The 16,660-nt window shown below is 32.9% G+C and overlaps 1 protein-coding gene across 1 annotated transcript in view; it reads right to left on the bottom strand.

Annotated features, from left to right (window-relative positions):
* Nucleotides 1–8,533: 8,533 nt before the first annotated feature.
* Nucleotides 8,534–16,660, bottom strand: part of LOC129226935 (excitatory amino acid transporter 3-like) — a 32,718-nt gene continuing 24,591 nt past the window's right edge. Inside the window, exons 9-10 of the mRNA XM_054861564.1 lie at nt 13,887–14,027; nt 8,534–10,778 (exon numbers count right to left, since the gene is read on the bottom strand). Coding sequence (XP_054717539.1) covers nt 10,544–10,778; nt 13,887–14,027 — 376 coding nt within the window. The 3' untranslated portion in view covers nt 8,534–10,543. The remainder of the gene's footprint in view (nt 10,779–13,886; nt 14,028–16,660) is intronic.

Raw genomic sequence — 16,660 nt, 5'->3', positions numbered from 1 at the left:
GTTTCGTTCTGCGATCAAGGTTTTCATTAGTTTCAAACTAAAACAATCATTCGTATTTTACTTCGTCTCTGTAATAAGGGGTCTATAGCCAGCCTTCTCTCCCGTCCCCATAAGGTCAGAACTTACTCTTGATAAAATTTAAAATTATGAGAATTTAAATACACTCAAACCAGTTTTTGTGCGGTCATTTTTTCCTTTTTTGTTGCGATTTTTTTTTTTGTGCGAATTATATTGAACGGTATATGAAAATTTCAATCAGATTGAGACTCAATTGAAAAAAAATATTTATAAAATGGACGTTTCTTTGTGAAACGAACGTTTCTTTATGCGATTTTTTTCATGCAGTCCCTATCCACCGCACAAAAACAGATTTTTGAGTGCACTAATGTACTTGATCACTTTTACGAGCTCAGGTTTGTATTATATTTAAATAAATGTATACACTATATACCAGCGAAAATCCCTGGCATTGCCTGGGTCAGTAATAACTATAAGAAAACATAGTCATCATTTTCTTTCTTAATAGAAGCAACTCAAAACGTATTGCACTGACGTGATTAAAAATCGTGATCCATCCCTAACCAAAACAACATCAAACACTAGTAGGAGCTTATATTTTGCTTAGTACTTGATGCTGTTTTAGTTAGGGATGGAGCACGATTTTTAGTAGTGAAACCTGTGTAAGTTGACCACTTGCGGTGCAGCACTTTGGTGGTCAACTTAGACAGGTGGTCAACTTATAGAGGGTAGTAATAAAAACTTTTTTTTTGTTGTCCCATGCATTCATTTTTTAACTAATTGGAATACTTTAAACTCACTGTCATTGTTTGACATTACTTTAAAACAATAAGAAAAAATGTTGCTTAAATATTTTTAGAGATTATTTACCAGAATGACGTGTAAAGTATCATACAAATTTAAAATTCTTGTGAATCGATTTAAAAAAAAAGCCTCATTGCTTATGAAAAACTACTTACTTGATATTAGCAATTCCTAAAAATTCATAACAAGTCAAAAGTGACTCAAATTCTTCATTTGATTTTTTCTTGTACATTTGTAACCATTTTAATCTACTTTTCAATAAAATAACTCCTTATTGAATTTTGGCGCATTTTCTAAGACTTAACATGAGCCCAACGTTTTTCGATGGAAACATAAATATTTATAGGTTTATCTAAAATGTCTGGTTACTTATTTGAGGCACAACTGATGAAACTTTAAGTATAATCTAATGCTTTTGTCTAGTGGTCAACTTACAAAGGGTTTTTTACAATACTCTAAACCAAAGCTGGTGTATAATAGTGGTCAAGATAGACAGGTGGTCAAGTTAGAGAGGTGGTCAAGTTACAGAGGTTTTCCTTCATTATATAAGATAGGACTAATTCCGTTCCTGACAAAAGCGGTCAACTTAGACAAGTGGTCCAACTTACAAAGGTGGTCAACTTTACAGGTTTTACTACTAGTATCTGTGTCGAAGCAAAAGTACGATATTTAAAGATACACTAAATTAAAGAACTTCCTTCACTCTATTGAAAATTATCAAGGAGTATATTCACGCAATGCAAAAAATCTTAGTTTTATCTGTAGTACAGAAGATGCGAAAATTATAATTTAAGAGAAAGAACGAACGGCACGAATATGAGAAAAAGTAGATATTAAAAGGAGTTACCAACTCCAAAGATAGAAAACTAAAAAACAGAAAACTTATCCGGGGGAAAAAGGGGGAATGTAAAATGTTTTACATTATGAGGCGAAGAATATACACTGGTGTGCAAAAATAAAGGACGAGACGGTTTTTTTCAATATAACTTTGTACAAAAGCTTTCCAAATCAACACATTTAATACCGTAAGATCCCCAATACGTAAGGACATGTGTAATGTAAGCAACACTTACTAAAAGAGAAATCAGAGGGATAAAAAGAAGCTTTATTGAAAAAGTAGCATGGAGCGCAATGCGACTGAAGGCGAAACATCCTTGTGATGAGTGTCCAGCAAGAAACATCCAGTCTTTAGTAGAGGATATGATCTCCCCCGACTGCTAGGCAGGTTTCACAGCGTCTGCCCATGCTGAGAATGAGGGTGTCAATGAGTTGTTGAGGCATTGCTGCCCATTCGTCTTGCAGCGTCAATCGAAGCTCCCGAATCATTACTGGTGGTAAGGTACGAGCTGCGAAGCGTCTGCCTAGAAAATCCCATACATGCTCGATGGGATTGAGATCCGGAGATCGTGCCGGCCAATCCATACGTTCAATATCCTCACTCTCTAAGAACTGTTCGGCAGCTACTGTGCGATGACATGGTACATTGTCGTCCATGAAAAGGATCTGCGGACCCATAGCGCCTCTAAAATGACGCACATATGGTAGAAGAATCTCGTTACAATAACGGGTCCCGTTGACTGAACCTGCGTCGAAGTTGTGAAGGTCTGTACGACTACCAAGCATGATGCCTCCCCAAACGAGAACACCGCGACCTCCATACCTGTCCCTTTCAATGATGTTCGAGGGCTGATTGCGGCTTCCCCGCTCTCTCCAGATGAGTGTGTGATGAGAATCGCTACTCAGACTGAATCTGCTCTCATCTGTAAAGAGTACTCGTCCCCATTCATTGTCTCTCCAATTCCGGTGTTCCAGGCACCACAGAGAACGCCTTCTCCGATGGGCAGGCGTTAGAGGTACACACCGTATAGGGCGTCGTGCAAACAGACCACCACCGTGCAGTCTTCTGGCCACGGTAAAACGCAATATCGGTCGTCCAGTCGCCTGTGTCGTGTGTGTAGCGATTTCTCCCGCTGTCTGCCGCCTGTTTCTTCTGGCCTGTAAGACAATATACCGGTCATCTGCGGGTGTGGTTCCTCGTGGACGACCACTACTGAACCCCCGGATAGCTGTTCCTGTAGTTTGAAATTGTCTCCAAAGTCCTGAAACGATGCTGTGAGCAATTCCGAACTCTGCAGTCACACTTGTCACACTGCGCTCTTCCTCCAATTTCCAAATGATTCGACCTCGGGTAAAAGCATCCAGATGTCGTCTAACAGATTGATTATTCGCCATTTCTCGCTGAGGCAGCAACTTGATGTGATTTTAACTGCTATACGGCGTGCAATCTCCTTGCCAGAAATACTGATCTTACACCGACAACATGCTTTATACTACTCAGGCACTCCCCCATTACGTCTGCCTGCATATCTGCGCATGTGCTACCGTACATCACCTTACTTAATCTCCTGATTGGTCTTCTGTCCGCTCTGCCTCTTCGTTCAGCTGATATGCTAATTTTCGACTTCGTAATTAATTTGCACACCAGTGTATATCTATCTATCTATCTATCTATCTATCTATCTATCTATCTATCTATCTATCTATCTATCTATCTATATATATATATATATATATATATATATATATATATATATATATATATATATATATATATATATATATATTAGGGTGGTTCAAAAAAAACATGTAAAAAAAAGTTTCTCCTAGATACCAGGACACCCTTCAATATTTTTATACTTGTGTGTAGCAACATACTGGAAGAATTTTAGCTTCCTATTTCAACTGAAAGAGGGTGCTCAATCTCCTCCCCCAAACTTCATCATTATGGGGAGGGGGTGAAAAAAGTACATTTTAATGAAAAAATAACGGTACATATTATAATATGCACGAGTATTATGCATATACATTGCAATAAAATAATTATTTACACAAAAACAGCTGGGGAAATTAAATGTTTCTGAATTTGTGACATGATCTATGCTACGACTAATGTTGAATTGAGGGGGTGTCCTGGACTCTAGCTGAAAAAATTTTTTTGACCCACCCTAATATATGCAATATATATTTAATACCTTTTTACACATAGCTAGAAGGTCTAAAACTATGTTGTAAAAAATTTAGAATTGATCCAAATTGTTTACCGTGACAGCACTGGCGCCATCTTTCGGGATTGATATACACTAATTTCTCCCACTAATATTTTTATCATCTCCGCAATGATTATCTCTCAGATCGTTAATTCCCATCTCATTTCACCCAAGTGTAGACAGGTCTATTACGAAATGGTTTGTAAACTCCATTAAAAACAGATCTGATGACTGGAATGAAAATAGAAAAAGAGAAACTTACGCAAGACATAAGTAGAAAAAATGCGGAATTCATAAATTTATGGTCTAATAAGGAAGGATTTTCTTATGACAGCAATTTTCTCCTCGCTTCTTCCGCGACTCGAATCGTTAAAGTCAAAGTCTGGGCCGTCCGGAGAAATTTATGTCGTTTTTCTCTTAGTTCCGAAGAAAATGGCGGATTAATATTGTGTTCAACAGGCAGTGTACAAAAGAAGACAGTTTGTCCCGACCGGAAAATTTCGAATCCTCTCACAAGACAAAAAGTAACAAAACTGTTGGTGAGAACGGTGATTAATGTACGAGAGGAAGGGGGGGGGGTCTTCTTTTGTAATGACAGTTTATTGAGATGAAAGACTCGGTCCATTCGTCGTAAAATGTTTCATTCGATATTATAAAAGAAAGAATAAATAAAATTTATTGGCTATTTCAGGTTTAATAAAGCATTTACTAATTTTTACAACATAGTTTCTTATTTCTAATTTCAAAAAATTACAAAAAAAAAAAAAAAAAAAAGAAAAGGAAAAAAAAAAAAACCCTCGTACTTTATACATAAAACACGCGTACACACACACATATTACACACACACACACACACAAACACACACAAACATGAACAGACTAGAAACAAATTAAGCATTCGGTCACAGGTTATGCTAAGAACTTTTGAAAACACAGCAAAAAAAGACATAGAATTCGAGCATTTAATATTAAGCCCCTTTTTTAAGTAAATTAAAAAAGGAGTTAAATTTGGGAACACTGGTGCTCATCCCCCCCCCCCCAAGTTCAATGGCGCAAAGTCCCCCCCAAAGTTTTTCTCAACCCTCTTTCTCTTTTTATTTTTTATTTTTGGCTCCCTTTTTTATTTTATTTATTTTTAAAAATATTTTTTATTAATTTGTTGTTAAAAAACAGTTTTTGTTTATATATTTTTAAAAAATATTTTTATTTATTTATTTTTATTTATTTTTTAAAAATATTTTTAAATTAATTTATTTTTAATTATTATTAATAGTTTATTAGAAAAGTTCTGCGCTACACCAATAACACACGCCAATTAAATAAATAAATGAAATAAAATATAAACAGAATAAAATAAAATAAAAAATAATTTGAATTAAAAATAAATGGATAAATAAATTTAAATAAATAAATTTTTAAAAAATTTTAAATCTCCCCCCCCCCCCCCCCAAATTTTGATGGCGCAACTTGCGCCATTATCCTTCCCTGTGGGCACCCCTGTTTGGGAAGCTGGAAAAAATGCTACATTGTGTGTATCCGTTTGGATTAAATAGCTCCTTTTGTAAAGAAAATCTTACCAGCTCACAATGTCACAGTCTACAAGAGATATATTTTCAACAGAATAAAAAGAAGAGACTGTAGAATTAAAGGAAATAATAAACATGAAGTGCAAATAATTGATAGATTTAAAGCCAGTTAACTATAACTTCCAAGATTTCAATATCAGTAATTCAAAAAGAATAAAAATTATGATTATGTGTTCAAAAAACAGAGCACTAAAATACTTTATAAAAAAGCACTTGGAGACTTTTGTCTTCTTAACAAAGTTGTTCATGACACAATTCTAGATTTCTTTAAATACAAGTTAAAACAAAAGATATAAGTCAGTTGAATAAAACCCCGATATACCAGAGGAAATTTTTGTTATTACCTTTAAAAAAAATGGTTCGAGTTTGACTACGTTAATTTCGCAATTTTTTTTTGAAACTCTTAAAGTAGTTTTCCTTTAAAAAAACAAATGTAATATCTGCAAGGTACAGGGTGTCCTGAAAAAGACTGACTGTTTTTAAAAATTTATAACAGGAAAACGGTAAATGATAAAAAAATAATTCTTGCTGAAAATTCATGTAGTGGGTCGTAATTTTCTTCCCCCTGAGTTCCAAATTTTAGTTGAAATATTTTCTAATAGCTGGCGCTGCAGGTAGTAAGCCCGTAAATCAAAAAAAAAAAAAAAAAAAAAATCTAGACAGTTACATCATAATATTTCGAAAATAATGAACAAAAGAACGAAACAATATTTTCAAGCAATCGTCGGCTGTAATCCAATGCCGCAATCGGAGGAAAAATCGGTGAATTTCAATTCTTTTTTGACTTACCAGCTTACCTTGTGCAGCGCCATCTATTGAAACATTTTTGAACTAAAATTTGGAACTCTGAGGGAAAAAATTTAGGGCTCACCACATGAATTTTCTGCTTTTTTTTTTTATCATTAACCGTTCTCTTGTTATAAATTTTTGAAAACAGTCAGTCTTTTGCAGGACACCCTGTAGTTAAGTATTAAAAGAAAATTTAAAGAAATCTTATTATGTATCTACGGTTATTTCAGTAAAAATATTGAATGAATACAAAAAAAAAAAAAAAAAAGTATTGTGTCTGTAACGAAGCAAATTATAATAACTATATCAATAAAGAACATAAAAGCATAATTACAGAGGATTTAGGAGTTGTACAAAATGCTTCGTTATAATGTTCAATGGAAAAGGGTTCAAAATTTCGTCGGCAAAGTTACCAAAATAAAAAAGCACTAATTAGCCCAGTAGCAGAAACTTTCTATTCTGTCTGCGACACTATTTTGGGCAGTTGAAAATAATCTGCAGCATTTTTATTAGTTTTATTTTAAGTTTTCATAAAATACACAAGTCCCTTGTGAAGGTTAAGACTCAGAAATTTTCCAACTGGCCAGTGGCCACTAGACCCGAAAAACTTAGTGGTTACCACTGTCGCCGAGTTTTAAAGTATAAAAGGGGGGGGGGGGGGGGACAATTTTCACTACTTTCATAAAAATAAATAGAACTCTGCACACTAAGAAAAACAATTATCCAATACATATTCATTTAAAAATGGAAAATTTAAGTTAAAATAGGTTTTTGAATTTTTTTTTTCAAAAAATGAATAAATAAATAAATTAGTAAATTTGCTAATTTATTTATTCATTGATTTTGACTCTTTTATGAGAAGTTGGCAGGAAACTGCATTTTAGATGAATGTTTTAGTTTATGGCAAAGCTTCCAAAGCAATGAGGATCAAATACAATTGTGCAGATAATAATTCACATTTTTCATGAAAATAATTTTTCAAAAACATGATTTATTGTACTTTTTATGTTATCTTTAGCAGTTGGTATTGAGGTTCATATCCAATTCTGTTTTTGGAAACTTAGGCAAGTAATACTCTCGTCCATTTCCATCTTGCGAATGACCAAACATGGCGTCTGCGAAAAATTTTCATGATTATAAATAGATTTTTTAATTTGTTACATAAAAGTAGCAATAGATTCAAAATCCTTAAAAAACTACAATTAATATGAAATAGTCAGTTTTTAGCACATTAGCCTCAAAAGCAATGAAGATAAGATAATATTCTAAAGATAAAAATTTTGCATTTCTCAAGACAATAATTAAAAATTATCCGAAAAAATGGCACATTTTGCATAATTTTCAATTGTTTTCATTGCGATAATATCCAATTCCGTATATGAAAACGTAGGCACTTAAAGAGTCTTGTGTACGAACATCTTTGGAATGACCAAACATGGCGACAACGCCAAAAATTAAAGTATAAATTTTTGAAATTGTTGCAAAAAAATAATATAAAAATAAAAATCCTCATGAGTCTACACTTTAGTTGAAAAGTTTTTAGCGCTTTTGCGTCCAAAGCAATGGGGATAACGTGAAATTTTAAATATAAAACTTTTCATTTCTCCAAAAAAATTATTTAAAAAAATCAGGAAAAAAACCCGATTTGCTGCACATTTTAAGTTATTTTCATTAGTTTTCAGTTAAAAAAACATCTAATTCTGCTTTGTTTTTGAATACTTTGGCACTTATAAGCATCTTATCTATATTCGATCTTGTGAATGACCAAATATGGCGATTATGTTTCTAGCTGAAATGTTGAAGCATCCATCGCATTTCCGGTCAAAAACCGATCTTTGCAAAAAAGTTGTAGTTCTTTTCTTTCTTTCATTTATTTATTTTTTCTTTCTTTCCTTTCGTTTTTTGGTAAAATTACCTTTAAAAAATCTGAAAAATCTGCGACGCACGTCTCGCGTCTCTCAGTTTCTGCTACCGGGCTAATTAGGAACTTTTTTTGTTTGAAAGAATGGGACATTTTCATTTTTAAACTTGCTTATAATTATAGTTGGCTCATTAAAGGTTTTTTAGAATTGAAAACGAATGTTTCAAATGAATTTAGATACAGTTATAATGACTGTACATTAATAGGTTGAACATTAAACGTAACGTGTTATCATTGATAAGAAAGTTACTATCACTTTTAAAGTTTGTATTTTGTTAGATATTCAATGAAATTATACTCTGATAGCACAAAAACAAAGCAAAAGTTTAAACAAAAAAGTAGTTTATTTACAATGCTCATTAGTGGTACAAAAATTCCATTTTCACACACTCACATGAATATAAAAGTTGTGCCATAGAGAGATGGTGGATGAACTGGAAGCAAAAACAGACCACTTCATTATGTAATAGGTAGGATGAGTGAAACCGCAAGCAGTTAAGTATTCATTGCTCGCGAGTTCTTGCTGATCGTACATACCACAAAATGAAGTGGTCTGTTTTCTTTACTAGTTCAATCACCATCTCTTCGTGATACAACTGTACCATAGTCTTTTTTTTTTCGCGATACATAAAATCTTGATAGAAAATTGTTCTCCATTTGAAAAATGATTCACAACATATATTGAGCTTTTGAAGGAATATACAGTGTTAAACATTCTGTAAAATTTTAATCTGGCAACAAATGAACAACAATATGAATTAGGTAAGTTCCACAGAAGCTTACCCGTCGCATCCACAACCATAATTAATGTCTATTTTCGTGCTACGTTTTTGCTTAGCACAAGTAAGAACTAAATGAACCCTCATTCCCATAGTACAAAAATGACTGATGAGAAAGCTTTCTCAGTCTTACTTTTTCCTTTGGTGACTGTGGAATCTGTTTCTGGACTTATTAAATCTTTGAAAAATGTTATTCCAGCTTATACAATATCCTTTCCTTGTGTTATAAAGGAGTAATATCAAAACATCAAATCATTCCCGATTGCAGAATGGATGTGACAGCAACAGATTATAGTGCGCGCACACACAATGTTCCCGAATCACGAAGTTTTAGGATTGGGATTCCTCTTAGAAATCACATATTTGTAGCATGTTTAATGTGACTTCACTGAGGAGTCGCTGCAACAATTAATAAATGACCGGTCCCTTTGTGACATTGTGAAGACGTCACTGCAATGTTGTTCTGAGACTTCGCCATTTAGGTAGCACAGTTATCGTTTAAACACTGTTAAAAATAGGTATTCAAAAATAATGAAAATTTACTCATTTTTGAATACTTTCATTACTCAATATAGCTCCGAATCAATAAGGTTCAATTTTGAGAAACACATGTACTCATTTCATGACTCGTATTTCTCGTATGTTTGCATTTGATGCCACATTTACTCATTTTTGAATCAATTGTATTAAAAAAATGAATACATTCAGAGTTTCATTTTTGAATACATTTTTTTTAACAGTAAACGTTTCATAAATGTTTGTGACAACGTTACAACCATCTTAAAACGTTTATGAAACGATAATGTGCTACCACTGGCAGGGCCCAACTGACACTCCTAAGTTAGCTGCAGCCTGCTGACTTTAAAGTGACATTTGGTGACAGTCATGCGACGGGGAACTGGATCTGACTGTCACTCAGATTTCACATACGGGTCCCATTTTGGTAACTGCAACAAAGGACGTTGCAGTATAGCGTAAATGCATATTTGCGTAAGGAATGAAAATTATTCCATTATTCAATCACTGAAATAGGAAAACAACCTTCAGCAGAAAAGTTCGCCATAGACTAAAAGTTTTAACGATTGAAAAAACGTTCAGCTGAGGATAGACTTGAAAATTCAAATTTTCAGTTAGTCGCCAGTGACCGATAGCCACTTTTAGTTTACTTACCACTTTTAGTTGACTTTTTTTATTATTAGTTAACACTTTATACAAGATTTTTTTAAAATGAAAATATCGATATATAAGACCTAGTAGCAACCTTATACATATTAATACTTATGAAAGAATAAGTAATAATTTTAATTTAAGAATTATCATTGCTTCAATCATCAATTTTTTAAGTTGAAGTGCACGTGTGATTTTCTTTTCTGTTGGCGGTATAGAATACCATATAAGAACATGGGATATGCTTTTGCGTCACAAACCAAGTGCGATAAAGGAAGAAATGATTTGTTAAAAAAATAATTATCATTATTTGTGACCGGTTAGAGTTTGTAAAAAGTGGCTTTTTTTTTTTTGTCCCTATAGTAAGATCTTTAGTCGCCAGCTGACTAGTGATTGTTTTCATGTCTAGCTCAGGATTAGTTCACTTTTTCTTCATGAGACATCTATATGACTTCCACAGCATCTGCAAATGCTCCTTCTGTTCGCCGCATGCTGTGCGTCCGTTACATCAACTGTAACAACTGTCTGATGATTGTATCCATCGAGTACAGGTGACGAATACTCTGTACTGCCGGGATCGAGGGGTAGCCTCTTGTAGCATAATTTTTCAACAAAAGCTGCCACATAGCTGTCTGCAACAACATTCATGACGGTGCGGAAACGCTCCCTAGGAGGGCAAAATGTAACAAAAATTAAAATGTTAATATGTCTCTGATAACTTAAAGAAATGGAAACAATCACGTATAGAAAGGAACTAAAAAGGTATGAAATACTATAAGTTATAATCTCGAATAAATTGCGGTTAATTTATTCATAATTGATTAGATTATAAACGTATTTTCGTCAAATTGTTCAACATGTGTAAACTATTTTGTAAAATGTCTTGCCTTTTCTGTGGAAAAGAAATTCTGTGAGAATGATGTTGTGGCTTTTTTTTCTCGTAAAGTAATCTCATTTAAAAATGTAAGTTTGAGTAAAATAAAGTAATTATTAACAGTGCTGTAGGGAAATGTGGGGCAAAGTGAAATGGCTAAGATGACTGAGCTTTTTCAAAATGAACAAACTGGAAATTTGTTTTGAAAATTACAGTAGAAAAAGAAGGAACATTGTATTTTATAACAAAGTTTCATTAAAATAATATTTTATTTTTATTTTTGGCAGTAATTTGGAGCCTCCAAAAAAGTGGAATTATAAATGAAATATTTTTCTAATGAAATATTTTTTATTTGATTATAAAAAGTATTTTTGAACAAATGAATCTGTAGATAAGATTTTTGATGAATAAATGAAAGGTTATTTTTTTCATATATTAATTGATTAATTAATTAATAATATGAAAAGAATAAATGAGTGAGTAAATAAAGAGTGAATTAATAAGGAAATAAGTGAGTGAATGAATAAATAAGAGAATTACTGAGTGAAGGAACGTAAATGAATGAATTAACAAATGAATACGTAAGTGTTTTAGTAAATGATTGAATGAGAAAACGAAATGAGATATTTTACTTCGCCCCATCCACTTTGCCCCGCATGTACTCGAATACTTATGTACTCGAATACTTGAGCAAAATATTTAAAATACAAATAAGATTAATATTAACTAAATAAATATTGCACCGCATATTAGAAGGTTACAATTAATATTTAAAATGTTAGTAACAAAAACTTTATAATTTTATAACATCAAAAATAATTTTTGACTTACAACAAATATTACAATAAGAGAATCAAATTTTGAAAATTGCCTACATTATCTTATGCTTTAATCTTCGGCGGTATTTTTTCCTGACTGGAGTAAACTACATGTGCAACTACATTGTTAAAATATTACCATATAGGTGGCAGTAAACGCAGAGTAAATATTTGCCCCTTTCACTTTGCCCCGCTATTTCACTACGCCCTGCATTCCCCTACAACCTTAGGCTATTTTCTCGATAATGGGATAGTTATTATTCATTAATGTACACGGATAACACTTTTATTATGCTATACTATATTTGAAGCTATTTCCAATTTTCTTCATACAAGTTAAAGACTCCATATATAAGGAATTTTTACATTTATGAACTTTGGTTCTTTTTCTAGTAAACATTTTCATAAAAGTTTCAGCATGTTAAACGCTACCTTTAGTAAGAATTTTTATGTATTGATGAAACTTGGTTTTTTCTTTCTTTCTTTTTTTTTCTTTTTTGTTCAATGCATTTCTACCTATTTTAAATTTTAACAAATTAATGGATGCACACTACGAGTTTTTTTTATATTTTTTATTCTTTTTTATTTTGATGAATCTCGATTTTTTTTTCTACTAAGTAAACTACTTTGTAGTAAAACTACTAAAACTACTTTAAAGTTTATATGTACGTTAAAGTTTCTCCACGAACAATGATTTTCAATTTGATTATTCTCCTACTTTTTCCTTCTCTATACTTTCAGCCACTTAAAATTTTCTACCAATTAAAAGTATTCTTGGCGGATGAATTTTTAATTGATGAATATTTTTTTCTTCATTGTGTATTCGCATCTGTTTCTTAAAATTAATTTCTATAAATTGAAGGTTTCTCAACGAGGAATTCTTACATTGTTGAGCCACGATTTTTTTTTCCACTGAGTGTTTTCAACTATTTTAACACTCGTGTATGTTAAAGGTAACTTTTCAGGTGTGAGGAGCGGGCTCAATTCCCACTTTCGCTCTAGGTGAACTTTCCCCTCTTTGTGTTGTAAAGTCTTTCATGTATTGTTGGTATTTGATCTGTATTTCTGGAATTAAAAATATAAAGGAAGTGAAGCAATGAGATCGTACTCCTCATCAAAAAAAAAAAAAAAAAAAAATCCTTTAACCCTTAAAAAAAGATGATGATGATGATGATGAGAGATTTGGGTCTCACGTTTATTCAGTCGCCTAATTTCTCAAAAATAAAAATCGTTGCCAAGTGCGCTCTGAATCGCCAAATTATGGGATTGCCAATCTCATTCAACTCATTCCGTAAAGCATTCAGATGGAGATTTCGGCTGAACTTCATGATAATGTTTTTCATTTGGCGATAGTTTTAGTTTCGCTGAAATTTGCTAGTGGGATAATTCGTAAGTACCAGAAACTCTTAAATTGGTGGGTCTCAGGTTTTTAACTAAATATTTACAATGGGGTTGTTTTCGAAATAAAAAAAAAAAAATCTGAAAGAGCATGCTTAAAAACATAGGATTTAGCCATTTTTAAAATAATTTGACTAAGTTCAATATTTTTTAACAATTATTTTAATCGGTGCGCAGATTGAAATTCAATTTTTACGCTTCTGCACATGACATCACAAGTGATGAAATGCCATTCACTGATGCTATTAGTGCACAGCGCAAATTATCATAGGCTGGTAACTGGCAACGCGGTTGACAGCAAAACGAAAACATTTAGAGCGGCAATGGAGTAGCGCGTCATAGTACATCACTTGTAACGTCATAAAGACCACGCCTTATTTCTAAAATCGGACATTTAAAAAAATTAAAAAAAAAATGAATAAGAAATAACTGTTGGAAAAATAAGTTTTTTTTCTGACTCCATGTTTTTTTTTTTTTTTTTTTTTTGCTTATTTTATCAATTTCAGTGGCTAAAGTACTTTTGACTGAAGGAACAACCCATTCTCTCTATCTTTCTACGCGTACAAGGCTCCTTCTACTTGATTATTTTCCCCTATGCAAGCTTGAAAAGCGTACTTAAAATACTATACACAGAAAAGTCACAATGAATGAGAAAAAAAGTACGAGATGAGGATGATGAACTTACATGAGCCATTCCATAGATAAAAACAAATATATGAACTGCGGATTTGTAATTCCAACCGCCGCCATGGCAGTTAAAAGGTACACCGGGTTCCCACCACCTGCTGTACCTGGTGCTGATATGAAAAGTAGTATCGTTGTTACACTGTAAATGGATATTTATATTTTCGTTAGTACTAGAAATCATCATTTTTGACACATAAATTTGCATTCCAATTACTAAAATTTGACTGAATAATTTTCAGTTGGATAAATAAGAAGGATAAAATAGAGACATCATTTTTTTTTCAAGCGATTTGTTTCTGAAAAGTTTCAGGAAAATTCATTTTTAAAGATGTTGTCCTTATATATTTGTTAGAGTTTGCCTCTATGAAAAAAACTTCAGTGACATTTTAACAAAATATTATGTTAATGTGTAATTAATTGTTATACAATGGTGCTGTCCCGTAATTGCTCCAAATACATGTAAGAAATCTATTAAAAATGGATGTTTAATAATAACATTAAAAAATATATTTATTTATATTAATAAAACCATGTGAGTCTTGTGATAAAAACACTTTAGCTTCAAAATAATACACAACAAATTAAATAAAGGGTTTCTTTACTTTCTCATGAAACGTAGCCTGATATCAGTCCCTTTTTACTTCATTTTACAAAAAAGGAAGTATTGTATTCGCGAAAAAAATTTCACTCAAAAATCGGCCTAATTTCCATTTTTCTCACCCCTGAATGAATGTTGAGTTTTGTTTTCGATCCGATCACACGTGGATAAGTGCCTAGGAACCTAAGACACCCGAAATATCCATTTTGACGACCCCCGAGTTAATTACAACGAATTTTCTCGTGACGTCCGCATGTATACGTATGTATGTGCGTATGTGTGTATGTGTGTATGTATCTCGAATAACTCAAAAACGGTATGTCCTAAAAAGTTGAAATTTGGTACGTATACTCCTAGTAGGACGTAGTTGTGCACCTTCCCTTTTTATCGCATTCGGATGTCCTTAAGGGGATCTTTTGCCCCTTTTTGGTGGGAAATCATTGTTAATTTCGATGTAAACTCAAGTGGTGTTATAATCCGTCGGACACTTGGCGATATATCGCCAGTCTTTTGGTCGCTAATTTTTTCCGCCAGCTTGGCGATTTTTTTTTTAAATTTGGTTTCAATTTGGCCACTGTTGGTGATATTTAGAGAGTAAACAATTGAATCACATTAAAATTGCCAATAATGGGGAAATGACATAAATTGGAGTAAAAGGAAGTCATGTAATGCACACATCAGATCGTTTTATTATCTCATGGAATATTGGTTGATGATATCTCGTTCTTGTATAGAATAAAAGATAATATTTTTCTTCATATAGCTCGATATGAAACACAAAAAGGTCAAGAAATGATGATAGCCTCTTCTTGCATTGAAGTCCTCCATTTGGCTACCTCGATATCTTGCTCATATTTTTCGTTCAATACTCTGACGAATCAATTATTTTCATATGTTTTGTAAAAATGTACACCCAAATGTTGGAATCAAACAAATCATTTTGTGATAAAACATATTTTTTTCAAAAGTATTGTTATAAATTCTGTAAATAGTAAATATTTTTATGATTAATTTGTTGTAATCTGGCTAAATTGGGCGTTTATTCCATTATCTTTCATCTAAAATAACTGTAGTAACGTAACCTGTAAATAGTTTCTTGTAATGTACATAGAACCCCTAACATTTGACTGAAGTATACGGACCCCCCATTTTTCATTGATAAGATTCGTGAATGAATAAAAAGAAAATACGAGAAGCATTTCGAATTTTGTGGAAACTTCTCTTTCGAGATTTATAAATAGCCACGGCCGACGGCGGGAGTCAGTTTCGAATTAGTTTTTGCTTGTGAATCGTGTCAGCGGTGCGTTTGAGAGCATGTATTGGCTCTGTTTTGTGGAGTCTTTCAGCTGTATTTTTGCGTATTTGGATGTAAATACGTGTGTAACCGTTGAGTTTACGGTGTTAATTGATATTTGCTTGATTGCTGATGATTGATTTAGCAGTTGTAACTATGCTTCCTGTGCGTAGCTGTAAATAAATCTCCTGTGTTTTCTCAAGAACTGTGTCGTCATTCAAAGAAAGTTTGCAACTGCACCAAACTCTTAACAGTATTCACTGTAAGAACATTCCAAAATGTCACAGATCATTTCCAGGCAACGTTCCAGGACTTCACGGGTTTCTAACCATTTATAGTGAAAAATAAATGTATTTGCGGAAAGTTTCCTAAATTACTATAAGTTCCATGAATTTTAGGCTTCTTACCCTTGCTTGTGAAAAGTATTTTACGCTACCAGGATGAAAATATGATCATCTTCTTAATTGACTGTTTCGCCTACAGTTTGATTATACTCGTAGCTCTTGCAGATTGACTGAACCTCAAGCGAGGGCGAAATCCAGCCTCTGGATAGATTTACAAGAACAGCAGGGAAATAGCTGTTTTGCATTCGTTTGTAAATCTGCTTTAGTTTTGGTCACAGTTGATGAAATGTTCTAGGAGTCTTCCTGGTACATCAGGAAGGAGTCAAAATATTACTAAAAACACATATAAGATTACTTGGAAAGTTTCTGATTTATTCCAAAAACGTGAGTGGTTTAAATTGGGAAGGATTTTGAATTCTTCAAGAAGATTTAATTTTAGGGGGGATAACTGACTATTTGCAAGAAACCTTTCTGATTTTACCAGATATGTTACTGGCAGAAATTAGTCATACTATAGTTGAGGCAAATCTAACCTA

This window comes from Uloborus diversus, chromosome 7 (genome assembly GCF_026930045.1).
Source record: "Uloborus diversus isolate 005 chromosome 7, Udiv.v.3.1, whole genome shotgun sequence".
In the NCBI taxonomy this organism is placed as follows: Eukaryota; Metazoa; Arthropoda; class Arachnida; order Araneae; family Uloboridae; genus Uloborus; species Uloborus diversus.
Note: the sequence above shows the minus strand (reverse complement) of the source record. Positions and strands in the feature narration are given on the sequence as shown.